The 27,668-nt window shown below is 36.9% G+C and overlaps 1 protein-coding gene across 3 annotated transcripts in view; it reads left to right on the top strand.

The window, feature by feature from the left end:
- The window catches only part of PRKAA2 (protein kinase AMP-activated catalytic subunit alpha 2), a 67,713-nt gene that overhangs the window by 18,438 nt on the left and 21,607 nt on the right, over positions 1 to 27,668 (top strand). For 2 of the 3 annotated variants that reach the window (XM_007978593.3, XM_038000522.2), the window contains 3 exons: positions 10,482 to 10,623; positions 25,703 to 25,796; positions 26,671 to 26,815. In XM_007978593.3, coding sequence (XP_007976784.1) covers positions 10,482 to 10,623; positions 25,703 to 25,796; positions 26,671 to 26,815 — 381 coding nt within the window. Of the gene's footprint in view, positions 1 to 8,698; positions 8,806 to 10,481; positions 10,624 to 25,702; positions 25,797 to 26,670; positions 26,816 to 27,668 lie in introns of all 3 variants that reach the window. The other variant, XM_038000521.2, reaches the window with a different exon arrangement.

The raw sequence follows: 27,668 nt of genomic DNA, 5'->3' as shown, positions 1-27,668 counted from the left end.
TTGACACCCATTGAGTGGAACGTTTACTCAACGTTAATTTTTTAGCTAGAGTTGTGTCAAACTGAATCAATTGAGATGTCTATGATATTGGCTATCATTTCTGCTGGTCCTTTTCAATTAAGGCATGAACAAGATTAATTTTTTTTTTCCTACAAATCAATGAGGGTGGTCTGCTGCTATGGGCTTCATCTTCAAAATCATCTTGTCAGCCAGGCATGGTGGCTTACCCCTGTAATCCCAGCACTTTTAAGAGGCGGAGGCAGGAAGATCGCTTGAGCCCAGGAGTTTGAGACCAGCCTTGGCAACATAGCAAGACCCTGTCTCTACAAAAAATTAAAAATTAACTGAGCATAATGGTGCACGCCTGTAGTTACAGTTTCTCTGGAGGCTGAAGTGGGAGAACCACTTGATACAGAAGGTCAGGGTTGCAGAGAACAGTGATTGCATCACTGCCTTCCAGCCTGGGCAACAGAGTGAGACCCTGCCTCAACACAAAACAAAAAACTCTTCTTGTCCCTTCTTAAAACAAATTACCCATTTGTAAACTGCTGATTACTTTGAGTCGTTGTTCCCATAAACTTTTCATAAGGTCTCAGTGATTTCATCATACTTCCATTAAAGCTTTGATAGAAATTGATGTTTGTTTTTGCTTTAACATTAGCAGAATTCATGTTGCTTTAATAGGGACTCTTTTCAAACTGATGTCTTATCCTTCTTAGTGCCTCAAACTAGATCCTGTTCAGACATGTAATTGTTTATTTTGGTACAAAAGTTTTTTGATACCCATGCATAGTTTTTTTCATAATATGCATTTCCATGAATTTTTTGAATTTTTAAAAATATTTTTCTTTTTAGTTCAAATGTTGTTTCTGGTCTAATATTTACTTGTTTATATTTAATAAATTATTTTTAACTTAAAAAATATTTTTATCTTTTTTTACCTGCATTGTTGTGTGTGCAGTTTCTGGTGTATTTTTAACAGTAGCAATAGGACTGTTCAGGACTCTTAGGAAATGCAAAGAGAGCAAACTTTTTACCCTTGAGGATTGCTTTGGAGATAGCAAGATATAGCTTTGAATCACAGCTCCAGAATTGACTGCTTATGTGCATTTTGGTTAAGTTTCTTAAACTCTGTGAGCCTGGGTTTTCTCTTCTACAAGAACTCTTGTAGAGTTTAAATTAAAAAAATACATAAAGTGCTTAATGCATATATATACATACAAACGCATGTGTGCATATGTATATGTGTGTACACATATACACACACACACACACACACAGCTTGCTAAGTATGAGGCACGCATTACCATTATTACTATCTGCCTTTCAGAATTACCTATTTTCTATTGATATCATAACTACTTTTCCTCAATTGCTTTATCTTTTAGGCTCCAGAATTGTCTGGTCTTTCCTGCCTTGGATACCCACTCTAGCTAGTTCCTTTTTTTTTTTTTTTTTGAGACAGGGTCTTGCTCTGTCGTCCAGGCTGGAGTACAGTGACACAATCTTGGCTCACTGCAACCTCCACCTCCCAGGTTCAGATGATTCTCCTGCCTCAGCCTCCCGAGTAGCTGGGATTACAGGCGCCCACCACCACACCCAGCTAGTTTTGTATTTTTAGTAGACACAGGGTTTCACCATGTTTGCCATGCTGGTCTCAAACTCCACACCTCAAGTGATCCACCCACTTTGGCCTCCCAAAGTGTTGAGATTACAGGCGTGAGGCACTGCACCCGGCCTAACTAGTTCCTTTCCAAAGTACAATGTGCGAGTACTTTTCTTTCCATTTCTTAGATCTTTGCTACCTAAAGTTTAGCATAGATTAGCAGCATTGAAAACTTCTTATAAATACCTCAAAGCACTTGAGCACTTTTAATTTATGCATTTCCGTTGGTTATAATACTTGGGAGTGGAATCACTGAGTCATAGAGTATATACATGTTCAGTTTTAGTAGTTATTATGAATTTTGCATCAATTTATTGTTTTCCCAAGTGTTTACACTAATTTACATTCCCTCCAGCAACACATAAAAGTTCCAGTTGCTCTATATCTTGACTAATACATGGCATTGTCTGTCTTTTTATTGTGCTGTTCTGGTGGGTATATTATGGTATTGTATTGCATTATGGCCTTAATTTACTTTTCTCTGATGACCCATGATATTGAGCACCTTTTCGTGTTTATTGACCATCTAGATCTCCTCCTTTCTAAATCTGTTTTCCTGTGAGACATATACCTTCTTTTGTAATGCCTAGACCTTGAGTAAATTGTAATTCTGGTGCTGATGGTTATTTTTTCTTTTGATTCTTTTCCATATTTAGAAGCTTCTGGAATGAAGTACTACATAGAGTTCGTTAGGACTTGGAATATATAGATAATAACTCTCTTTTGATAGGTATTTGTTGGTTTGCTCAGATATGAGAGTGATTAGCACACCAAACTTACGCCTCATATTCTAAAGCAGCAATACTAGTAGATTATGAAGCCTATATTGTATATTCATGCACCCCAAATATTAGAGTTAGTCTTGCACTTTTTTCCCAAACAGTAAATAAGTAGTTACTGAGTGTTAGTTATGTGTTAGGTACTGTGCCAGATGCCAAGGATCAATGATAAATGAGATACAGACCCTGTTTGAAGGAGCTGGCCACTGTAAAGGAGATCAGTAACAACAGCAGCAAAGTAGGTGATTACAGCACTTGATGTTAAGAGCTGCCAGGAAGAGGAGCTGTGGGATTACATTAGAACATCACTTAATCAGACTGTTGGGTTGGTAGAATGAGTTGAGGAATGGGGTGCTAGTTAGGGAATGCTTACTGAAAGATGGTACTTCAGCTGAATTTTGAAAGACAAATGAGACATAGACGTGATGCATCAGAGATTTGGTGAATGGGAATTTAAATGGTTCACATATTTAATGGCATTTATTCCACTGAATACAATTCAACTGAAATTTGCTGAATGCTTATCATAAACTGGGCATGTGTTGGCTCTGAAAATGAGAGAAAGCACAGTCCTTATGGGAAGTTCCAAATAGTTCTAAATGACTGGAGTATAACATTTGAGGTGAGGGAATGGTGAATGATGATACAGGAAAGGCAGAGACATATATATGTATTACATAAATACTATGTGTATACCTATAACACTGTATGAAGTCCTTTAATAGTCAACCATTCTGATTACCTTCTTACTCCAGTTTTCTGATTAGGTGCATAACATGCTATGAGTGTAGAATGGGTTTCAGTTTCCCACTATCAGTGGAGCCTCCATTCTGTGTGGTACCATAATTTGTCCTGACTCCCAGAGCTTCTGTCCAAAACCATCGTAGAAAAATTCTTGAATCTTCCCCTTGCTTTTCATTTCAGTCAGCTTGCCTTACCTGTAATTAGAGGGTATACAGAAGACTAATCTTTCTTACTACTAAAGTATTTCATAACGTATGGACACTTTGGTCAAAAGTAATTAGTGGAAAGAGAAGTGTTTCTAATTCTGGGGTCTACAGAAAATAAGATAGTGGAGCTGGCTGAGGACTGATACACAGCCCTTCCATCAGAGCCAAAACTTATCTATGCTCATTCCTCATTTCATTCATTCTTGCCCCCAACTTTTTTTCCTCCCACTTCTTAAACTCAGGGTCAATTTAAAGGTCTGACCCTCAGACTGTTTAGGGTCATGAGGGGAACATTGTAACTGGTAGCCAAAAATGCCACTCTAACTGGAAAGCTATGTCTCCAGCATCTAAACTTGGAATTCTAAGTGTCATTTCTCCCAAACCCAAATTATTATTACATATGGTGTGTATTAATAAATTCTATAATACTTTTAGTATGATAGCATTATTTTAGAGATTATGAGTTAAATCTTTCGTTGGGTAACCATAGATTGCATTATAGTATAATCATTAAGAATATAGGCTTTAGAATCAGATAGATCTGGATTTAAATACTGATTCTGTCCATTACTAGTCAGTTTGAATTTCTCTAAGTCTTAGTTTCCACATCTATAAAATTTCCTCATAGAGTCATTAAAAGCTTAAAATGAAACAATGTATGCAAAATGTTAAACATGTATATATGCATACAGATACACACCTGCTAGGTATCCCTCATAGATTTGTGAGAAAGAATAATTAACTGTCACTAAATAACCCCTGCTACAAATCTGGATTATAAATTGCCTCCTGTAGACTACCCTGAAGGATGATGTCCATTTCTTAGTAGTCTCTCTTGTGCCTTCACTTGGAGACCCTCCCGAAGGATTTAGTGCACATATTTTTTTTAGTCTAAATTTTAAGTCAGACCACCTCAAATATGTCCTAAAAATTCTAAGAAACTTTTGCAGCTATGGCAATACAATGGTAGGCTTGATTTTATTTGTTTAGATAAAATATGATGATAGACTTGATTTTACTTATTATATAGGCTAATAACTTCCTGGAGCACTATGATTGCCACGATTCCAAAGAGAAAAAAAACTTTTCAAGCACCAAAAAAGTAGCTTAAAAACAAATTTTGTACACCAGTTGGGGACTCTTTAGGGTGTAAGAAATACCATCTTCAGCACTTTGTCCAGTGGAGCATGTGAAATTAAGTACTTAGATTCTTTTTGTGGACTGAAGCTTCATTTTCTTTGGATTAGTTCAAATTATTATGCAGTATTTCCATAGCCTTTACATTTTGGCAACTCTTTTCTTTGTTTGATCCTAGCAGAAAAATGGATTATAATTTAGGCCCAAAATAATTATCTTTTAATTATTCCTTTTGTTTTACTAGATATGATAATATCCTAAATTATATATTAAAATAGAATGAGGATGTATTTGATATGAATTACTATGGGATGATGTACAGATACAGAAGTGTTCCAAACTGTGCCTTATAAAACTAGAGTGTCTTGCCGGTGGTAAAAAATGCTGGACTTCATATGGGAGTGATACTGGGAATTTGAAAGCTTATAATCTTTGTGTAAAACAATTGTGTATTTATACCTGTATAACACAGCTGTGTGAAGTTCTGTGTCTTGTATATAAAGAAAAATGTGTCAAAACTGAAAAGCATCCAGAAAGTGGCAACCAAAATCATCAAGAGGCAGGAGTGGCTTAAAAGCTTTATACCCTTCAATGTGGAATGATCCTTAGGGGTATCATTAGAAAAGTCTTAGAGTGGGAAGGGGAATTAGCCTTGATCTACTCCAACCTGTTACTTAATGCAGGAATTTATCTTATGATAATCCTGATAAATGGCTGAGCTTCCTCTGTTTGAATACTGGATGATGCATTAAGAGTGCTGATTTTGGCTAGGCTCACGCCTGTAATGCCAGCACTTTGGGAGGCCAAGGAAGGCAGATCACCTGAGGTCAGGAGTTCCAGACCAGCCTGGCCAACATGGTGAAACCCTGTCTCTACTAAAAATACAAAAAGTAGCCAGGTGTGGTGGTGCACGCCTGTAATTCCAGCTACTCGGGAGGCTGAGGCAGGAGAATCACTTGAACCCAGGAGGCAGAGGTTGTAGTGTACTGAGATTGTACTACTGCACTCCAGCCTGGGTCACAGACTGTCTCAAAAAAAAAAAAAAAAAAATGCTGATTTTGGGGACATGCTGCTTGGGTTTAAATCCCAGCCCTGCCTAATGGGATCTACCGTGGTCACTCACCTACTAGCTGAGTGACTATGGGCAAATTCTTAACCTCTCTGCAAATTTTTAACCAGCCCCGTTTCCTGGCTTATTATTGCCAGCATCTGTGTTCCTGACAATAGGCAAAGACACAAGGGATTTAGCCTCTGACCCCCTCCCTTCTAGCATTGAGAGATGAACTGAGAATCAAGTAAATGTTTGTGTTATACATCTGGTGGAAAAAAAGTATATTCAGTATATAGTAGTTACCTTTAAAAAATGAAATTTTCAGTATAGACCAGAGTGGTGAAAAGGAAGTTTAGGGGAGTCTTCATGGATCAGACAAGTCTGTTAGTTGAAGGAGAGTCTATTGACTATTCCCAGTTCTGCCTTCTGGAACAAACAACATAAATCAGTTTAATTCCTTCTGTGTGACAACTCTTCACCTTATCAAACGTAAAATATAAAAGGCATAGTTTGGGTGAGTGTGGATTTTTCCCCCCTTAAAATTCCATAGCTTTAGAGAGTATTTTGTATATTTTGGCTAGAATTTAGGAAAAACAAAATGAACCCACTAATGGGTGATAATTTTGTAGAGCTCTTTAACTTTTTAATCCAAAAAATTGTGTGGATTGTAAATTATAATTCATTTCCATCAACGTATATGGTTATTCAGCAAAAGTGGAAATTTGAAGTAGATTCCAAACCTTTTGAGTTTTAAAATATTCTAAATAGTGGATTATTTAGATTCAGCCTTGAGTGACAAAAATATCCAAAATAAGAGTGGCTTAGACAAATAGAAATATTTTGCTGTCTTGTAAAAGTCTGAGCAGGTAATATAAACTGTTGTCATGTCTGATGGTGTCAAAAATATGGTTTTCTCTTTCTTGTTGCTCTCCCCTTCTTAAGTCTGGTCTCGAGGTGCAAAATGGTGGCTTTGATATTCCAGGCTTCAGGATGAAGGAAGGGATGAGGACGAAGTTGTTAGGGATATTTCTGCTTTATATCTCACTGGCTGGAACATATTCATGTGGCCGCATCTATTAATAGTTGCAAGAGAGGCTAAGAAGCAGGGTGTACACTGGGTAGCCATGTACTCAGTTGTAATTTGGGAGTTTCATGTATGGGAGAAAGAAAGATGCAGAAGATATTGGGGGACAACCAGCAGTGCAATGTAATTAGTATACAGCTACTTACTTGAGTAGGCCTTCATTAAATCGTTGTTCAACGGATGAATGTTTCTAATTGCTCCTGTCAAAGTAGGTATTGATCTGGATATTTACATATATAGATGATAAATTATGGCAAGATTATTTATTATTGATGTTTTTATAATTTTGTTTCTCATCTACTCTTTACAAATATGGTATATCTAACAGTCTTCAGGCAGATGTAATACTGTCCAAGATTCATTTCAGTTTATTTATTGCTGTCCCCCGCCCTCCAAAAAACTTGGAGGTGTATTAAAAAATCTCTTCTCATGTGTCTATGATGACCATTTCTTGCATATGCTCGGCAAATGTTTTTAGATTGGATAAATGAATGGTAATAAAACCTTGAGGCATCCAAGCCTTTTCTTTGAATTTCTTTTGTTTCGATTTACACAAACAAAAGTTTATATCTATAATATACATAGGAGAAATTCTTGACCTTAAATCTGTATTTATTACAAGATTTTCAGGAACATTCATTCAGCTTTCAGGTGGAATGTGGTTAGGTTTGGATTTAATTATGGTTAAGTACCAATTATGGCATTATTAGGCAAAAAAAGCTAAATCCCCATTGTAGGGATTTCAGTGCTAGTTATTTCATTGAGGCTATCGGGGATTTGAGGAGAGAGATGTATTTGTTAGACCACCCTGGCAAGGTGTTTGAGTATTATAAAATTCCCAAAGATGAGTAATAAACTACTCAGGCATCAAGAAACCATTTAGCTTATTTTAATTGAATAGAAAGTTCCTAGAAATCGATAAGGTTTTTCTGGAGTCTTAGAAACATATTTTGGAATGTTAGTAAGTTATATTGCTTGAACTTGATTTGTCTCACTTTGTTTTATATGCTGAGAAAGTAACTTTCAAGCTTCATTAAATTTTTTGACATAATTTACAGTTTGCAAAAGTTATTAAGATAAAAATAATCTCCAGCGACAGAAACTCAGTTCTTCCTAAGTCATTGCATTACATGTTTGGAGTACTCTGACTGAGGGTATTACTGTGTGGCAGTTATGCTGGCTCTGAAGTCAGATAGCCCAGGTCAGATTTTGTGCCATCACTTACTTTGTGACCTCAGGTGACTTATTTAGCTTCTCTGTGCCTCATCTATACACTGGCGGGTAATAATACTTCATAGAGTTGTGGTAGGGTTGAGAGAGCAGGGCACCTAGCACTTAGAATAAAGCTTAGTACATAATAAACAATAAATGTCATTAATGGTCACTTTTGTCATCATTATTAATGTTTTCTTCAAAATGAGTTAAAATATGACTCCAAGAAATATTTAGGAGATTATATCAGTTGACTTTTTCATTTGTAGCATATACGCTATGTGGTACCAAGTGAAATAGAAGATGCAGGTTTGGTGAGGAAGAGGAGGAGAATGTTGAATGTGGTTTTTTTGTTTTGGTTTTGGTTTTACATTTTTTTTAGAGACAGGGTCTCACTGTGTCACCCACGCTGTATTGCAGTGGCACCATCTTGGATTACTGCAACCTCTGCCTCCCAGGTTCAAGGGATCCTCCTGCCTCACCCTCCTAAGTAGCTGGGACTACAGACATTTGCCACCACACCCAGCTACTTTTTTATTTTTAGTAGAGATGGGGTTTCGCCATGTTGCCCAGGCTGGTCTCGAACTCCTGGGCTCAAGTGAACCACCTGCCTCGGCATCCCAAAGTGCTGGGATTACAGGCATGAACTGTCATGCCTGGCCCTTGAATTTAGTTTAGAATGTGTTGAACTTGAGTTGTTTGTGGGATATTAATCTTGAAATATGAATTTAAAGGAGGGACAGAGGTCACTGGCATATGGGTGATAATTAAAACTATGGGAGATGAATGACATAACATAAGGATCTACCTTGGGCCTAGGTTTGAAACCTGGGGACACTAACCTTCAAAGAACAGGCAGAAGACATAAAGGAAACCATCTGAAAGTTAGTAGGAGAAACAGGAGAGAGAAGTACCACCAAAAAGAGGTACGGTGTCTGATGAAACAGAGATTAAAGTAATCTGAGAACTGAAAAGTATCCATGGCTTGCTAATTAACGGGTATTTTGTGACCGTTTGGTATCTGTAGAGTGGAGGTGGAAACCAGATAGCTGTGAATTTAGGGATGGTGATAAGGGAGGAAAAGAAGGCAATAAATGTAATTACTGTAACTACTCTTTTGAGAAATTTTAATGAGACAAGTTGGAAACTAGAGGAGGATACAGGATCAATGGAAAAGTTTTGGAGGGTATATGATTTGGATAGGCTTAAGAGAAATAGCTATTAGAAAAGAAAAAAGGTTGAATATGAAGAGAGTGTAGAAAAGATAGGTTCAAGGCCAAATTTGATGAGACTGGCTTTGAATAGGAGGAGGGATGTGGATAGAAGTAAGCCTTTAAGAGAGGGAACTGGGGTTCACCTGTAATTCCTGCACTTTGGGAGGATCACTTGAGCCCAGGAGTTCAAGACCAGCCTGAGCAACATAGTAAGACCCCATCTCTACAAAGATTTAAAGAAAAACCAGCTGGGGATGCTGGCACATTCTCATAGTCCTAGCTACTAGGGAAGCTGAGGCAGAAGGATCACTTGAGCCCAGGAGGCTGAGGCTGCAGTGAGCTATGTTCACACCACTGCTTTCCAGCCTGGATAACAAAACATTACTGTCTCAAAATAAATAATAAAAAGGGAAAGTCACTCCAAATGACTTCATGTTCTATAAAGAAATAAAAAGGGTGTTTGTCACTGAAAGGAGGGTTAGATACATGTTTTGAGGAGAATGGTGAAAGTTTAGAATAGAATTGAGGAAAATGGGAGAGGTAGCTGACAAATTTGTTCCCTGACTGAGGGATTTTTCACCTGAACGGTATTTAAAGATATCACTGGTAGTGTGGATGCCATGAATGTGTTATATGAAAAAGCAGAAGGACTATATTTAACATAGAATATATTGATTTAGCATCTCTGTGTACAAAGCACTGTGCACATATACTTCCTGAGAGATTCAGACGAGCACTGCTCATCTTGTCCAAGGAGAGTATGAGCTAATAGCTCAGGTCACATGATTTGTCACAAACGCAAATGTTTATAATAGATTAAAAATGGTAAATGGCACATGAGTTTTATAAACATACTATAACAGTTTGAAAGAGATAGAGATCCCATCAAATAGGTGGAAAATAAGAGGACTTTATGAAAAAGGCACAAAAAAGGGCCATGTGTGAATTTTCTGTTGAAATAGTAATTATTCTGAATTTTTGATTTATTACACTATTTATTCTTCTATAATACAATGACTGGCATTAAACAGAAGAAGAGAAACAAAGAGATTAATGAAACAGTGAGTTCTCTCCTGTCCAGTGTTCTAAAGTTGATTATATTTTTAGTAAGAATATAGAATTCAGTAATCATTTTTACAAACATTCCACAAATATGAGCATCTCTATTAGGTGCAAAAGATACAGACATGACTAAGATACAATTTCTGTCCTCAAAGAGTGCATACTGTAATAGGAGAAATAGAAGTAAAAGGAACTGTAGTTTTGTACAATAAGTGATATAAAGATGGTATATATAAGTGGAGAAGTTCAGGGCACAATGGAAGGAAGCATGAATAAATGATTATGTTGACATAACAGCACATTTTTTTCCTTTTTCTTTCCTTTAGTTGGAGAACATCAATTAACAGGCCATAAAGTGGCAGTTAAAATCTTAAATAGACAGAAGATTCGCAGTTTAGATGTTGTTGGAAAAATAAAACGAGAAATTCAAAATCTAAAACTCTTTCGTCATCCTCATATTATCAAACTGTAAGTATTTTTGTATCTGATAATGCCAAAGAGACACCTGTCTTAAAATGTTTTTTAGGAATTTTATAATGATTGTTTATTGTTAACCTTTTACGAAGATGTTTTTTCATGTTCATATTCAGCAAGTGTTAATTCATTTAACCTTTATGAGTCCTTTTTTTGCACACTCTTGGTTAGAATGAACAGACATTGTTTCTAAATTGGTACTCTTCTCAAGTGATGAATGAAGCCTTGGAAGTTGATTCTTATCCAAATTTAAATGTCATTCAGGGTTTTGACATTTCTAGATTCATTTTTATAATTTTTATCTAGTCAATTTTCACTAACATATCAGGGTATTTTTTTCTTTGGAAAGTTGGAAAGTATATGTCAAAAATTATTTCACATAGTATGTTACTTGTAGAACTGAAAGTAGTACTATAATCATAAAGCTTTTAGGAAGGCAAATGTGTTTTTTTCCCCTTGGAATAAATTACAAACTTAAAAGTCAGGTAAATATAGAGATAAATAAGATAATTAATTGAAAGATAAATAATTATTTTAAAATTGACTAGACCCTAGAAAATAGAAATATTAATTGTGCAATACTGTGTTTCTTTCAATCATTTAAAGTTGTAGTTTAATATTTGTTGAGAAAATGTAACGTGCTAGACGCTAACAATTGTCTCATTTATCTTTAAGCTTGGATACAGTTTTATAAGTATTGCTCTTACTTATTGAGTACCTGGTAGTGGTCCAGAACTGTACCAAGCATTTTTTTTTTTTTTTTTTTTTGGTCAAGGTTCTGCTGAATGTATGGAGCATTTTACATCTTTAATTTAATGTTATCTTCACAATCAGTGTCTAAAGTAGGCTTACTTTATAGACAAGGAAACTGCATTATCTAAGAAGTAATAGCAGCTTATCCAAGGCCACACACCTAGTAAGTCACAGAGCTGGTAGTTGATGTCAAACCTGATTCCAAATGCCATGCTGTTAATGCTCCAGCACTCCAGTTTTTCTTAAAACTGAGAGTTATATAAATTCCTTTTAAAGAAAAAAGAAATTTATGGATCCCCGATTTTGACTTATTTTTAACATACCATTACTTAAGAAACAAAGCCCTACGTATAAACTTTATATGTATATAGTTTGAATGCAACTATGAAACCAAAAGAAATTCACAATTTAAATACAAAAAAAACCTCACTGGAATCAATGGAATTCAAAGCAGTATCAATAGTATAATGTGACAAATAATAGTGTTTCATAACAACTAAATCATTGTTAGAGAGTTTAATAGTCTAAACAGTAGGAGGAGATCAAATACTAAATTTATATTGTGAGTGAAATAAGATTGGTACAGTGAAAGCGTGTTCACACAAATATACTATTAAAAAAGCAGTATTAGGCTGGGCACAGTGGCTCACGCCTATAATCCCAGCACTTTAGGAGGCTGAGATGGGCAGATCACAAGGTCAGGAGATCAAAACCGTCCTGGCTAACACAGTGAAACCTCGTCTCTACTAAAAATACAAAAAAATTAGCCGGGCGTGGTGGCGGGCGCCTGTAGTCCCTGGTACTCGGGAGGCTGAGGCAGGAGAATGGCGTGAACCCAGGAGGCGGAGCTTGCAGTGAGCCGAGATCGCGCCACTGCACTCTAACCTGGGCGACTGAGCAAGATTCCGTCTCAAAAATAAATAAATAAAACAGTATCAATATCTCTGAGATGTTTTTTGCTAGTTCATTAAAATCAGACATTATATTTAGGCTGACCTTTGTCAGTGAGCAATCTTTGAATGTCAGCATTAATGGGAACAACTTGATAACCCTGTAGAGTTATGTTGTTTACTTGATGACAAGAGTAGCATGTAAGTGTGTAAGTGTGGTAAGCAGAATAATGCCCACTCCTCCCCCATGTCTATTTCCTAATTCCCAGAATTTGTGAATATGTTAGGTTGCATGGCAAAGGTTAACATTACTAAGCAGCTGACCTTAAACTAGGGAGATGATCCTGGATCATGTAGGTGGACTCAATATTAACACAGTGGTTCTTAAAAGTAGAGGAGAAGAGTAGAAGAAAAGAGTAGAGAAAAAGGTCTGAACTTGGAAACAACATCAGAATGATAAAATGTGAGAAGCACTCAACTGGCCGTTGCTGCCTTTGAAGATGGAGAAAAGGGAGCATGACTCAATGAATGCAGGCAGTCTCTACAAGCTGGGAAATGCAAAGAAATTCTGCCCCAGAGCCCTCAGAAGGCAACACAGCTGTGCTGACACCTTGATTTTAGCCCACTGAGACATATGTCAAGCTTTTAAGATAAAGAACTGTAAGATAATACATTTGTGTTGTTTAAAGCCACTGAGTTTGAAGTATGGCAGCAATGGGAAACTAATACAGCATCATTCTTGAAATCCTTAAATAAATGGCTGGTCCAGTTATTGTTGAGATTTGGAACATTCATTTAGTCTTTACTGCTGTACTTATCGTTAGTGAACCATGGCGATTTGGTATTTTTAATGAACGGACCCATGCAGTGCATCTTACGGGCAGCATGAGTATGCCACTGACTGTTCAGAGCAGGCTTTTATGGGATTGGTGTGGATGACCGGTGACGACTCAGTTCTCACATCACTGCTATGAAACCTTCGTTCTTAGAGTAAGCTTCAATGTCATATGATCTTCACTTGAAGTTCACTTAGTCATAAACATAAACCAAAAAAAAAATGAGGTCCCTGAAATTGCATGGCAGTACTTGACTATAAGGTTATCATCCAGGACCTATGTATTAGATGGTCCAGAGTATGAATATGGAGGTGGTGGTGGTTGTTTTTTTTTTTTTTTTGAGATGGAGTCTCGCTCTGTCGCCCAGGCTGGAGTGCAGTGGCGGGATCTCTACTCACTGCAAGCTCCGCCTCCCGGGTTCATGCCATTCTCCTGCCTCAGCCTCCCGTGTGGCTGGGACTACAGGCGCCTGCCACCGCGCCCGGCTGATTTTTGTATTTTTAGTAGAGACGGGGTTTCACCGTGTTAGTCAGGATGGTTTCCATCTCCTGACCTCGTGATCCGCCCATCTCGGCCTCCCAAAGTGCTGGGATTACAGGCATGAGCCACCGCGCCCGGCCGTATATGGAGGTTTTTAAAGATTATCATAAGAATTAAAATTCCCCCATGATCTTGGTGACTCACCTCTCCTATCCTTTGTTTCTTTAACTTGAAAATGGGACACCTCATTTGAGGATTAAATGTGTTGGCACTGGTATAATCCCTAGTATTTGATGAGCATTGGCCCAGAGCAGGAATTAGCTATTTACAAACTAATTCCAGTCCTCTTTCATTATTCCAAATGGTTTTCACTTAACTGAAACAGTTCATCTCTGACTTCAAATCCATATGATTAATGACTTTGTTCTAGTTACTGGGTAACATCTAAGCTAAATCTCTTTGCTCTTCCCCACTAAGTGTCCACTTCCTATGAGAAGAGAAAGCTGAAATGGCCAGACTAAAAGTGTCATATGCTAGAAAGAAAGTGGAGAAGGGAAAGATCTTTCCATATTTGCCTTACACTTTGACCTCATCACTTTTACAATGCCAACCCTGAAAGACTTTGAGGAAATTTTACCCATTTGGGTATGAGTCCTACTATCTCTACAGTTCCTAAAAGCACAAATCAGATTTTATCGATAAGCAGTTGCAGTTGTCATGAGGATTCTAAGGCTTCTTTTCCTTTTTTTTTTTTTTTTTTAAACAGAGTCTAGCTCTGTTGCCCAGCCTGGAGTGCAATGGTGCAATCTTGGCTCACTGCAACCTTCTCCTCCCAGATTCAAATGATTCTCATGCCTCAGCCTTCCAAGTAGCTGAGACTACAGGCATGTGCCACCACACCCTGCTAATTTTGTATTTTTTGTAGAGACAGGCTCTCTGCCATTTTGCCAGGCTGGTCTCGACCTCCTAAGCTCAAAACCATCAGCCTGCCTCAGCCTCCCAAAGTGCTGAGATTACAGGCTTGAACCACTGCACCCAGGCCCAAAGATTTATTTGTGATGTCATATTTATCAGTGTTTTCTTGCCTCCATTTCTTTATTTACTTTCAATCATTTTATTTTTGTTTGGCTGTCTCATTCTGATATAGGATTATTTAATTGTTTGCTATTTTCTGAAGGAATTATAGAAGATTGTCAGAGTTGATCAGAAAGTAATTGGTAGAGGTGAATTTGCAGTTTAAAACTTTTGGCTTCCAGCCTTAAGATTAATTCATTCAGCTACATTGCCTCTTTAATTGTAGGTCTGATCTTAAAACAAAAAACAAACAAACAAAAAAAACCCACTAATGTATTTTTGCTACCATACAAGCTTATTGACATAGTCTCTAACAGTGTTAGTGATTTAAACAGAGAGAGCAACCTTATCCTTTCAGTGGTTTTCTTTTGTGTAGCCTTGGACTAACTGTCAGGAAGTTTCCTTATTGCAAAAATGGAACTCTGGAATTAGCAGGAAAGTTTGGGCACTGAATGCCAAGAATGAAGGATATTTATTGCATGATTTCTTTATTAACCCAAATTGAAAAAAAATTACAAATGAATAACCTAAAACCCACTGGTAGAAAATTAAAAGGAGCAAACAGGATTTAAAGAAAAATCCAAACTTTCCCATGAAGTAGAATTTGTTGAATTGATTCTTTCTGTGTTTTTCTTTCCTCCATAGTTCTTAATGCAACTTGATTTTACTTGGTCAAAAGATGAATGCTTGCTAGTCTGGTAGAGATGATTTGATTTTGTCTGTCTAATTCTTTTTTGTTTGTTTGTTTGCTTGTTTGTTTTTTTGAGATGGAGTCTTGCTCTGTCACCCAGGCTGGCATGCAATGGCGCAATCTTAGCTCACTATAACCTCCGCCTCCTGTGTTCAAGTGATTCTCCTGCCTCAGCCTCCTGAGTAGCTGGGACCACAGGCAACCGCCACCATGCCCAGCTAATTTTTGTATTTTTGGTAGAGACAGGGTTTTACCATGTTGGCCAGGATGGCCTCGATCTCTTGTCTTCGTGATCTGCCCACCTCGGCCTCCTAAAGTGTTGGGATTACGGGCGTGAGCCACCGCACCCGGCCTGTCTGATTCTTTTTAGTCTATCTTATTTAACGTATGGCCAGCTTTTTAACATCATTAACTGCCAGCACCACCTTGAAATGTCTCCAGGTTTCCATGATACCTCAGGCTTCTGTTTTCTTTTTTTCATTCTTGTTTATTCTGAAAACTTTCTTTTATGGGCCCCTCTTTATCTTCCTGGCTGTTAAGTATTGATGCAGTCAAGTACACCGAGCTACTGCAATTTTCTTAGTGAACCCTCTTTTGATGATTTCATCTACTACCATGGTGCCGTTTGCCATCTCTGTGCTGAAGACTTCCAAATCTTGATGATTTCTGGACCTTTTATTTCTCTGGATTTCTGAGCACATTTATCAAATTGTTTATCAGATGTTCACATTCTAAAGTCACAGAGTCACCTGAAGCTAAACGTTTCTCTCTTCCAACTTACTCCTCTGTATTTTTGGGGGTGGGAGAGTGGAGGGGAGGTAAATGAAAATACCATTCATGCAGTTTCCTAAGCCCCAAACTTGGGCAAAATCTTTAATTTATTCTTTCCCTCATTTCTTACATACAATAAATCATTAAGGTCTGTACTTTTTTTTCCTAAGTGTCCTCTGAATTTATCGATTTTTCTTTGATCTGTCAAGTTACCATCTTGCTTCCTGTACTTCAGCTGTTTCCTCTGCTTGGAATACTTTATCCACATCTCTCTTTCCCTAGGCTGCCAATTCCGACTTGTCTTTTAAGTGCAATTACATTTGACCCTTGAACAGTATGGGTTTGAATCACATTGGTCTACTTATGCTCGGATTTTATGCCGCCTGCCCTGAGACAGCAAGACCAACCCCTCCCCTTCCTCTTCCTCCTCAGTCTACTCAATATGAAGATGATGAGGATAAAGGCCTTAATGGTGATCCATTTCCACTTAATGAGTAGTCAGTATATTTTCTCTTCCTTATGATTTTCCTAATAACATTTTCTTGTCTCTAGCTTACTTTATTGTAAGAATACAGTATATAATACATTTAACATGTGAAATGTATGTTAATTATTTATGCTATCTCTAAGACTTCTGCTCAACAGTAGGCTATTAGTATTTAAGTTTAGGGGGAGTCAAAAGTTAAACATGAATTTTCGAGTGCACAGGGGTTGACACATTATCTGAGGATCCCCCCACATTATCTGAGGATCAACTGTACCTCTGAAAACCTACTTTACTCACTAAGACTAGGTTAGGCTCTAACTCCTCTTTGCTCCCAAAGCACTCAATGTTCACCTTTTCCAAAGCCCTTAAATTGTATTGTAATTGCACGTTTTCTTATTAGTATTTCCCACAAGACTGAAGTACTTAGGAGCAGGAATTATGGCTTTTTTTTTTAAATTCAAATTTTTATTGAGCACCTACTATGGGATGGCTGCTGTTCTAGGCATAGGGAATATAATCGTGAAAAACAACGTCTCTTTCTTGTGTTTTTATGTTCTGGACAGTAAGTAAACAAATTAACAAGATCATTTTAGACAAAGATAAGTGCTATGAGAATGAAACATGATGCCGTCACAGAGTGTGACTAGGAAAGAAGAAGGGCTGATTTAGGTTAGGTGTGAGGAAGCCTCACTAAGAAGATAGGTTTGACCTAAGACCTAAAGGATGATAAAGATCTGGACGTTTGAAAATCTGGGGACAGAGTGTTTTCAAAGGAAGGGGAAGAGCAACATCAAAGAGGTGAAACAAACTTCAAGTGTTGTAGGCAAAGGAAGATTATGTAATCTCAGGAGTGGAGTGAGGAGAAGAGAAGTAGTTCAGGAGTTTTAAGAGTAGATGGGGACCAGATAACAAAGGGATTTGAAGGCCTTGCTAAGAGATTTGATTGTGTTCTAAATGGGAACTTTTGGAGAGTTGGAGAAGTAACATGATATGAGTATAGTATAGAATGGGTATGGTGGCAGAAGTAGAAGCAGACAGACCAGTTGGGAAGCTATTGCTGTAGTCTACCTGGGAGATTATGGTGGCTTTAAGCAAAGTGATAATCTAGATTTGTGTTGGCTAATACAGTAGCTGCTGGCCATATGTGGCTGTGTAAATTTAAATTAATTAAAATGAAAAATTTAGTTGTCTGATCACAGTGGCCACATTTCAAGTACTTAATAGCCACATGTGTTTAGTGACCACTGTGTTGGACAGACCAGATAAAAAACATTTCTATCATTGTAGGAAGTTGTATTCAACAGCCCTGGTCTAGATGGCAAGAAATTTGATATGTATTTTGGAGGGAGAACTAATGAATTACTGATGGGTTAGATAAGGAGGAGAAATAAAGGATTTTTTTTTTTTTTTTTTTGGCTTAAGCAACTGGGATTTTGGGTTTTGGCTTGAGCAACTATGTAGTGATAGTGGTGTCATTTTTTGAGATGGGGAGAATAGAAAAGAAACATTAGAGAGAGGTGAACATTAAGGTTACTGTTTTGGCCATGTTAAGCTAAGAATCCATTAGACATGTAAATGGAGATATCATATATCATCTTTATCTCTCCAGCAACTAGCACAGTAGTAGGTATTCAATAATAACTTGTAGCTCCGTAAAGAGGTGACGTTTGAACAAGGTCCTGATGGCTCTAGGAGTCCAAGCAAGAACAAAAGAATGAAAGTGTAAGGAATATGGTGTATTGGGAACAAACAGTCTGGTGCACAGAGTATATATAGGGAAGTGGAAAAATAAGGCCAGAAAGGCAGGTTGTTGGTTGATCCATTCATTCAACAAATGACACCATTTGGGCACTAGGGATACAGCAGCAGACAAAAAGGCAACAACAACAAAATCCTTGTTATTATGGAGATTGTATTAGTGTGTGGTGGAAGGGTGGTGGGGAAAGACAATAAATGTGACATTTTACGTCATATGTTAGACAGTGAAGAGGTGAGGGGATATGCCATGTAGATATCTGGAGGGGGAATGTTACACATAGAAGGAAGAGCAAATACAAAGGAAAGTAGAAATTCCTGCAGGCCAGAGATCAAGGGAGCAGAATGATCTAGGAGGATTAGAATAACACATGAGGTCAGAGACACAAGTTGTGCAGGGCATTATAGGTCATTGTAAGGACTTTGGCTTTTACTTTTGTGTAAGATGGGAATCCATTGGAAGACTTTGATTAGAGGTGTGATGTGATCTGACTTACGTTTAGACTATAGGTGAGCAAGAGTTGAAGCAGGGAAACCAATTAGGAATCAATTGCAGTAATCTGTGTAAAAGATGATACTGGCTTGGAATAGAGCATAGTGTAGAAGTGTTGAGAATTAACCTTGTTTTGTATGTACTTTCAAGGTAGAGTCAACAGCATTTGCTAACAGATAAAATGTGAGTTCTGAGAGGAAAGAAGTTAAGGATGACTCCAAGGCATCTGGCCTCGGCAAAAAAACAAGGATGGAGTTGCCAGTAACTGAAGTGGGGAAGATTGTAGGAGGAACAGGTTTGAGGTGGGATGTTAGGGGGGTGGTTTCAACAATTTAATTTTGGTTTTATGAAGTTGAAATGCTTATTAGGCATCCAAATAGAGATATAAGTAGGCTGTTGAATAAGTGAATCTGGAGTTCAGGGGAGAGGTGTAAGCTAGAGAGATAAATTTGGAAGCCATCAGCAGACAGACTGTATTTAAGATATTTAAAGCTCTAAGACTGGATGAAATCGCCAAGGTTGTGAGTATGGATAAACAAGAAGTCCGAAGACTGAGCTCTAGAACACTATGACACTAACATGTCTGTTAAAATGTCTGAAAAATGAGGAGGAACCAGTAAAAGAGAATGAAAATGGTCAGTGAGGTGGGAGGAAAATTAGGGGAATCGGGTATCTTGAAGTCACGAGAAGAAAGTGTTTCAGGAAAGATCACCGACTGTCCCTTTTACTGGTGAATATTGAGGTAAGATTAGAACTGAGAATTGACTGTTAGATTTGGCAACATGGAGGTTGCTATTGTCTTTGAAAAGAACTAATTTATTGGAATGATGAGGACAAAAACCTCATGTAAAGGGTTTAAGAGGGCCTATGAGATAAAAAACGGGAGATAGTAACTATAGGCAGGAGAGGAGAGGCATAGGAGTGATAACCAGAAGAGAATGTGGAGTCTAAACAAGGTTAGCTTTTAAAAATAGGAGATATTATAGAATGTTGGTATGCCAAAAGGAGTGATTCAGTCAAGAGGAAGGAATGGATACAGAAGAAACAGGGGCTAATTATAGAAGCCACGTCCCTTGGTAGGTGTGGGAGACAATCCAGTGCATAATCGGAGGAGTTAGTCTTCGAAAGTATATGACCACGGAGTGGTTGGCTATGTGTGGTGGAAGAAAAGATAATCAGAAATGAGGCATTCAAAGAACTTAAAGGCCATATGTTAAGATATTTAAAGCCTTAAGACTGGATGCAATTACTAAAGATATGAGTACAGATAAACAAGAAGTTCAAGGACTGAACTCTAGAGCTCCATGATGTTAACATGTCTGTTTACATCACAGATTATCTATAAGATATGACATACCTAAAACAGTGACTGTGGTAGCAATGGGGAAAAAGACATTAATTCAGAATGAGAAGGAGTTAGTAAGAAGATTGATTGATGACTATAATGTGAAAAGGTATTAGGAGGCATTATCTGATGGCCTGCACTTCAAAGACAATGAGATTTTTGAGGGAGGAAGTTTTGGGTAAGAATTTCTTTTAGATCAGAGTTCATTCATTACTAGACTATGCAAATTTGCCAGCATTTAAAATTTCATTAAATTAATGTGAATTAATGCATCTAGGCTCTGATCAACAGTGCCTTCCACTGTATCAGAAAAAGAGACACATTATATGCCTTTGGCTAGAGGTACATTACACTACCTAGTCTTTCAAATGAAAACAAAAATTGCAAAAATGAGACTGAAATCTGATCACATCTCTAGATTTAAGAGTGGGTTAGAAATTGTGCATTACGCTGCTATAAAGGATGGAACAACAACATTGATACTGTGGAATCCTCTTTAGCATAGACTAACTGGTTTCTTCAACAAAAGAATGTAAGAAAAACAAACAACAGAGTTGGAGGAGCAACCTATGAATTAGAAGAGACGTAAGAGACAAATCAACCAATTACAATATATTGATTGCGTTTGTATAATTAAATCTTCTGATTGGATATTTGATGACATTCATGATTTTTGATATTTATACATGATAACAATATTGCATATTATGCATACACACATATATTCTTTAAGTTATCCTTTAGAGATATGTACAGATTTATTTACAGAGGAAGTGAAAGCCAAATTCAATGTGAAATGATGATTGAAAACATACACTTTTACAAAGTTAATAACCAAGACATTAATTACCTTAGACGCTAGAATGTTATAGAAAATTTGACTTATTCTATATGTCCATACATAAATAAGAAAAGCACTATCAACTCAATAAACAGGGGCAAAAGACACAGCATTTTCTACGAAGAAATGTATATGGGGTTTTGCAAGTGTTGGAGAATATGTAAATCCACCAGTTTTCTAAAGATTTTAGCACTGCCAAACTTTCTTTGGAAAACAGTTGGCGTTATCTTTTCAATTGGAACGTGCACAATAACTGTGACTCAGCAGTTATACTCATCAGTATATATCAAGGAGAAAATCTTGCCATATAGAAGAATGTTCATATTAGTCCATTTTTACATTACTATAAAGGAATACTGAAGGATGGGTAATTTGTAAAGAAAAGAGGCTTAATTGGCCCACAGTTCTGCAGGCTGTACAGGAAACATGGTGCTGGCTTTTACTTCTAGTAAGGGTCTCAGGATGCTTACAATCATGACAGAAGGCAACTGGGAGCCAGGTTGTCACATGGTGAGAGGGGGAGCAAGAGAGGAAGGAGGAAGAGCTAGGCTCCTTTAAACAAGCAGCTCTCTCAGGAGCTGAGCAAGAATTCACTTATTACTGAGGCAATGGTGCTAAACCATTCATGAGGGATGGATCTATCCCTATGATACAATCACCTCCCACCAGTCCCCATGCCCAACATTGGGAATCACATTTCAACATGAGATTTGGAGGGGATGAACATACAAACCATATTAATGTTCACTGCAGCAAATAATAGCAACATTGCAGAGACAACCTAAATACTCTTTAGTGGTAGAGTAGATGAATAAACACAATAGGATATTATAACAATGGTCAAATCAAATAACTATAGCAAACACAACAATAGGAATAAATCTCAATAAAATAACTACTGGAATGTTACATAGAGCATGATACCTGGTTTTTAAAGCAAAGAACAGTTTAACGTATATATGAATTTGAATTATTCATATATATGAAATATATATATGTAGAGAGAGGGGATACACACATGGATATGTACATATATAAACTGAATAAAAGAGGTGGGAAGGAAAGGATTAACAGGGGTTTCAGGATGACAGCTACATTGGGTGAGAAGCAATGGGATGGGGAAGGCGGATCCCTGTATGAATTAGATGGAAGCTGTTGTCAAGGTCTTGGCCTTTTGTCTGAGTGATGGGTTTGTAGGTATTACATTATTAAAAATAGTAATTAAATAAAAGATCATTCATGGACTACTGAAGACAAGTGTCATGAACCAAGCATGATTGATACATTTCTATGTAACTGAGTTCTAACTAAAGAAAAAACTTACGTGTATGTACCTACGTAAATAATATTCTAAAATCTCAATAGATTTGATCACCAAAAAGGTGTACTCCTAAATGTTGATTTTTGGCTAACTTTGGAAAGATTTCTCTTTTTTTAAAATTTTTGTATACTATTTTATGTGGCTATTGCCTAAAAAGGAATATAACTTGGTCAACTGGAAAATGCTTAGGATTTTTCTGGATAATTAATTTCTTTTTTTTTTTTTTTTTTTTTACCAATTAGAAATGCTGTTTCCGAAAAATTTTTAAAGTACATTAGTTTACTTCTCTGCTGTACTAAGAAAATAATACTGACATGTATGAATGATTCATGATTGAATTTTTTATAATGCTTCAATGTACTTGTATTTTAGAGAGCACAAGAGATTTGACTTACTCAGGCCAGGCTTAGAACGTAATCCTGGAATTTGCCTTTTCCACTAAATCCTTAATGTAAAACTGTCTTTTTAGGACTTCTTCCTTCTGAAATTTGTTTCCCTTTGTCCCTACTCCATTCTGGTTAGGGGTGGGGGACAATGGGAAATTTGATTGGTTGAAGTTTTGCTGTAATTTTGCTATGACTTTTCAGTTTCAGATTACTCTGGTTTTGGCTCCAAGCACTCACATTATTTAAAAGTGCTAATTTATACATTTATATAAATACCTACTTTGTTATAGGCACTTTACTAAATACATATTCATTAATCAAATTATTGTAATAATAAAAACATATAATTACAAACTGAGGTGCGTGTTCTGAAGCTCAGGGGAATGCATCTGTGAGTGCAAAAAGGTGGACTTAGGAAGTCCTGGACTTAGGAAGTGACTTTTAAGCTGAGATCTAAAGGATGATTAGGGCTTAGGTCGTAGTATAGGATTCAGGTCAGTGAAAACGCTTATACAAAGGAGCTGTAGCAGGAGGAGGTACAGCATGACTAACACTGAAAAATGTAGTGTGACTCAGTGTTGTGACTCAAAGGTGAGACCAAACAACAGAGATGGCAAGGGCCTGATTTATTCAGGACCTAAGAGCAGTGGGAGACCTCTGAAGATTCTAAATTGAGAGGCTACTGGAGATCATATTTGTGTTTGAAGAGAATATTTAATGTCTGTCTTTCTGGCTGAACTGTAAGCTCCACGAGTAGAGACACCAACTTTTGGTCTCACCGAGTACAAGTACGTACTCAATAAATGTTGTGTCACCATTTAGTAGCTTAATGTCTGGCAGACAGTAAGTGCTTAGTAATGTTATGGTTTTCATTGCTCTAGACTGGCTTTTAATGTAAGACAGTGGCTGCTAAGGATTTAGAGGTTTCATGAAATAATTCATTCCAAGAATATTTGTTGAATACCTGTGATATACTCAGAAATTGCAGCTAAATTTATTTATTAGAATGTCATCACTTCTTTTGTGCCCCATCTAGGATGTACAGAGCACAAAAGTGATTGAGAATTGTTACTAAATCAGACCAGCCTACAGTGAGGTGCTACAGCAGATGCACCTGCCCTACGCTATTCACTTTGGTGCTTATAAAGATAGCTTTTATGAAACTATTTCTTCTAGAGTTCTCGGTGTAATTACCTTTCCAAAGTTCATTTGAAATAGTCTCAATTCTTCTTGAGTCATATTCATTTATTTTATATAAATTAGGATACCTTGCCATGTTTCTTCCCAAAGACTAATGATTGCCATTAAAAATATTTCTTCTGGCCAAGTGCGGTGGCTCATGCCTGTAATCCCAGCAATTTTGGGAGGCCAAGGCGGACAGATCACTTGAAGTCAGGAATTCGAGACCAGTCTGGCCAACATAGTGAAACCCCGTCTCTACTAAAAATACAAAAATTAGCCGGGCATAGTGGTGCATGCCTGTATTCCCAGCTACTCGGGAGGTTGAGGCAGGAGAATTGCTTGAACCCAGGAGGTTCAGAGTGAGACTGTCTCAAACAAAAGAAAAAAAAAAACAAAACTAATTTTAAAGTCTCCAAAACTTGGTTTGGTAAAATTGTGTATAGGGGTGTAAGTTGTAGTTTTTGGGAAAAAAAATTTTTTTATCAAATAAAGCTAATTTTTTTTTCTTAGTTTTTAATGTGCCCAGCTTTGGATGCCTAGAAACACAGACACACAGACACACACACACACACACACACACACACACACACACAGAGTTAATTTTTCATGATGGGAATTGTTTAACATTTACAAAAGTAAAGCGGTGAGATGACCTCATGTATGTCTTATTCAGCTTCAACAATAGTCAATTCATTGTTTTATCTATTTCCCCCCATTTCCCCTATGCCAGATTATTTTGAAGCAAATCTCAACATTATCTTTTTAATCTGTAAACTCTTCAGTATTTACTCTAGAAAATACTTTTTAAATTCTAAATAACATAAACATAGTATCATTATCACATCTTTATTAAAATAATTAACAACAATATCCACCACTAATCAGCATGTAGACTTTCCTGATTGTTTCATAAATGCTTTTTTAAGTTGGTTTATTTGAATCAGAATCAAAATAAGTCTATTCAGCATAATTGGTCAATATGTCTCCTGAGTTACTTTTAACATATAGTTTATCCTTTGCCTTTTTTTCTTGCATTTCGTTTGTTGAAGAAATGGTCATTTTTCACTTTCTGGATTTTGCTGAATGTATCTCTATAGTATCATATTATGTGTCCAGGAAAATATATACATGTTTTACAGAAATGAGGTCTTGCTATGTTGCCCAGGCTGGTAAAATACTGACTTTAGAAGATATGTTCCACTTAATTGCCCACATAATGCCTATGCTTTTCAAAATCGGTTCCATAAAATCATGCTGAAGATCAGTTATTTTCTTTTCTTAGCACTTTAATATATGTTCTGTTTTAGTTTGTTTTACTGTCAATTCCCCAAAACATTGCCCTGAGCTCAGGTGGTTCTCCCACCTTGGCCTTCCAAAGTGCTGGGATTATAGGGATGAGCCACAATGTCTGGCCCAAGTATATTTTCTATTTATCTTTAATGTGATACCTCATCTCCTTTGATTGTAAACAAATTTTTGTTTATATGGAAAAAAATCAATGCTTAACTTAGTTGTTGAAGAGGGAAAGATTTCAAAAATTATGTAAACATGAAAGGGAGAATGTGAAGGAATGGCCATCAGCCTCAAGAAATAGAATAATTTTGTAATGGTCCATGTTTATTGCTCTGTGATTATTTTGATAACATATAATTTGTTGCCTAAAGTATTATAAAACATTGAAATAGAAAATTGTAGCAAGAGTAGATATACCGGGTTGATTTTGGTTAAAGTAACATATTTTGTTAACTTTTTTTTATTAACAAAAAAGATACCAGGTGATCAGCACTCCAACAGATTTTTTTATGGTAATGGAATATGTGTCTGGAGGTGAATTATTTGACTACATCTGTAAGCATGGACGGGTGAGTAACATACTATCTGGTACACTAAACCTCTAATAAAAAGGAAAGTATTGGGAAATAGCACAATGCAAAGATATCGTCAAAGTTGAAGTCACTTTTATAATAATGCTCAACTAAACATATAGAGTGTTAGACAAATTTTCTTTCTTAAAAAGCATACCTTTTGAAATACTGATTTTAGAAAACATGTTCCACTTAATTGCCAACACGATGCCTGTGCTTTTCAAAATCTGTTCCATAAAATCATGTTGAAGATCAGTTATTTCCTTGTCTTAGCACTTTCACGTATGTTCTGCTTTAGTTTGTTTTACTGTCAATTCCCCAAAACATTGTGCACATTGAATAATATTAATTGAAATTTAAATATTAGTGCTTAGCAACAAAGAAAAACTTGTCTATTGACATGTTGAGCTTTGACAAGCTTTTGATTGGTTTGTTTTGTCTGATTTGTTGAGAATTCCAACATAATTCGAGCTTGCTTAATTATATGTAGCCTGATTATGAAATTAAAAATCTTGTTAAATAGATGTATCAGATATTATTATTATTATTTTTTGAGACAGACTCTTGCTCTTTTGCCTAGGCTGGAGCGCAGTGGCGTTATCTCAGCTCACTGCAACCTCTGCCTCCTGGTACAAGCAATTCTCCTGTCTTACTCTCCCGAGTAGCTGGGACTACAGGCACATGCCATCATGCCTGGCTAATTTTTGTATTTTTAGTAGAGATGGGGTTTTACCGTATTGGTCAGGCTGGTCTCGAACTCCTGAACTCAGGTGATCCACCTGCCTCAGTCTCCCAAATGCTGGGATTACAGGCGTGAGCCACCATGCCCAGCCCCAGATATTCTTAATGCAGTTTCTTTTATGCTTGATAGGTTGAAGAGATGGAAGCCAGGCGGCTCTTTCAGCAGATTCTGTCTGCTGTGGATTACTGTCATAGGCATATGGTGGTTCATCGAGACCTGAAACCAGAGAATGTCCTATTGGACGCACACATGAATGCCAAGATAGCTGATTTTGGTATGTAACTCCAGGATTGTTCAGAAATGTACTAGCTACCTTTTAAAGCAAAACAATTCATTGAAATAGGAACTTTCCATTTCAACCTTGTACATTCTGTACCATGGAAAAGGATTAGCTGAAATCTCCTCAGTAGGTTTTTCTATTCACTTAAATACACTTTAAAAATGCAGATACCTCCAGAGAAGTTAGATGGCTATCATCAAGATAAATCCATTCAATCTGCATTTTCTCCTAAGGAAATGATGCATAACTATTTTTTTTGTTTGTTTGTTTTTAGTTTTTTTTTTTTTGAAGAGGGGGAGGAGTCCCAAACTTCTTTGAAAATCTCATGAAAGTATGGGCACTTTCCCTGATGAATGCATATAAACCGAGGTACCTGAAAATTTGCATGCAGTTGGAAAAAAGCCCTTCTGAATTGATCCACAAAGAGGTCCTTAGGGTGACATCTAATAACTTCATTAGAGAATGGTTTTTGTCAGAGGTAAAAAGCACATAAAATGTGATTTTTATACTCCAAACACTTTCTGGGATAAATGTATGTGGAAAGGATGCCTTACTAGGGTATTTGAGGAAAAGACTAGGAAATGAGAGATTAAAGAGAAAGAAAGAGAAAGGTACCGGCTGTTGTTGCCTATATGTGGTCTATGCCTTGTCTTTAATCTAAAAACTAGGAAATTGCTTTCTCTATTTCTCTTCCTTGTCTAAATCGTGAAACTTATTTAGTACTATAGCTCAACTAGATTTTTGATTCAATAGATTATTTTTTCTATGTTGAATTAAATATTTCTAAATTAACTTTTGGAACATAATCTCTTTATGAATTGGGGCCCATCTGGTTTCTAATTATAGA

Source organism: Chlorocebus sabaeus, chromosome 20 (genome assembly GCF_047675955.1).
Source record: "Chlorocebus sabaeus isolate Y175 chromosome 20, mChlSab1.0.hap1, whole genome shotgun sequence".
Taxonomy (NCBI): domain Eukaryota; kingdom Metazoa; phylum Chordata; class Mammalia; order Primates; family Cercopithecidae; genus Chlorocebus; species Chlorocebus sabaeus.
The sequence above is the reverse complement of the archived record's forward strand: the minus strand, read 5'-3'. Positions and strand labels throughout refer to the sequence as shown.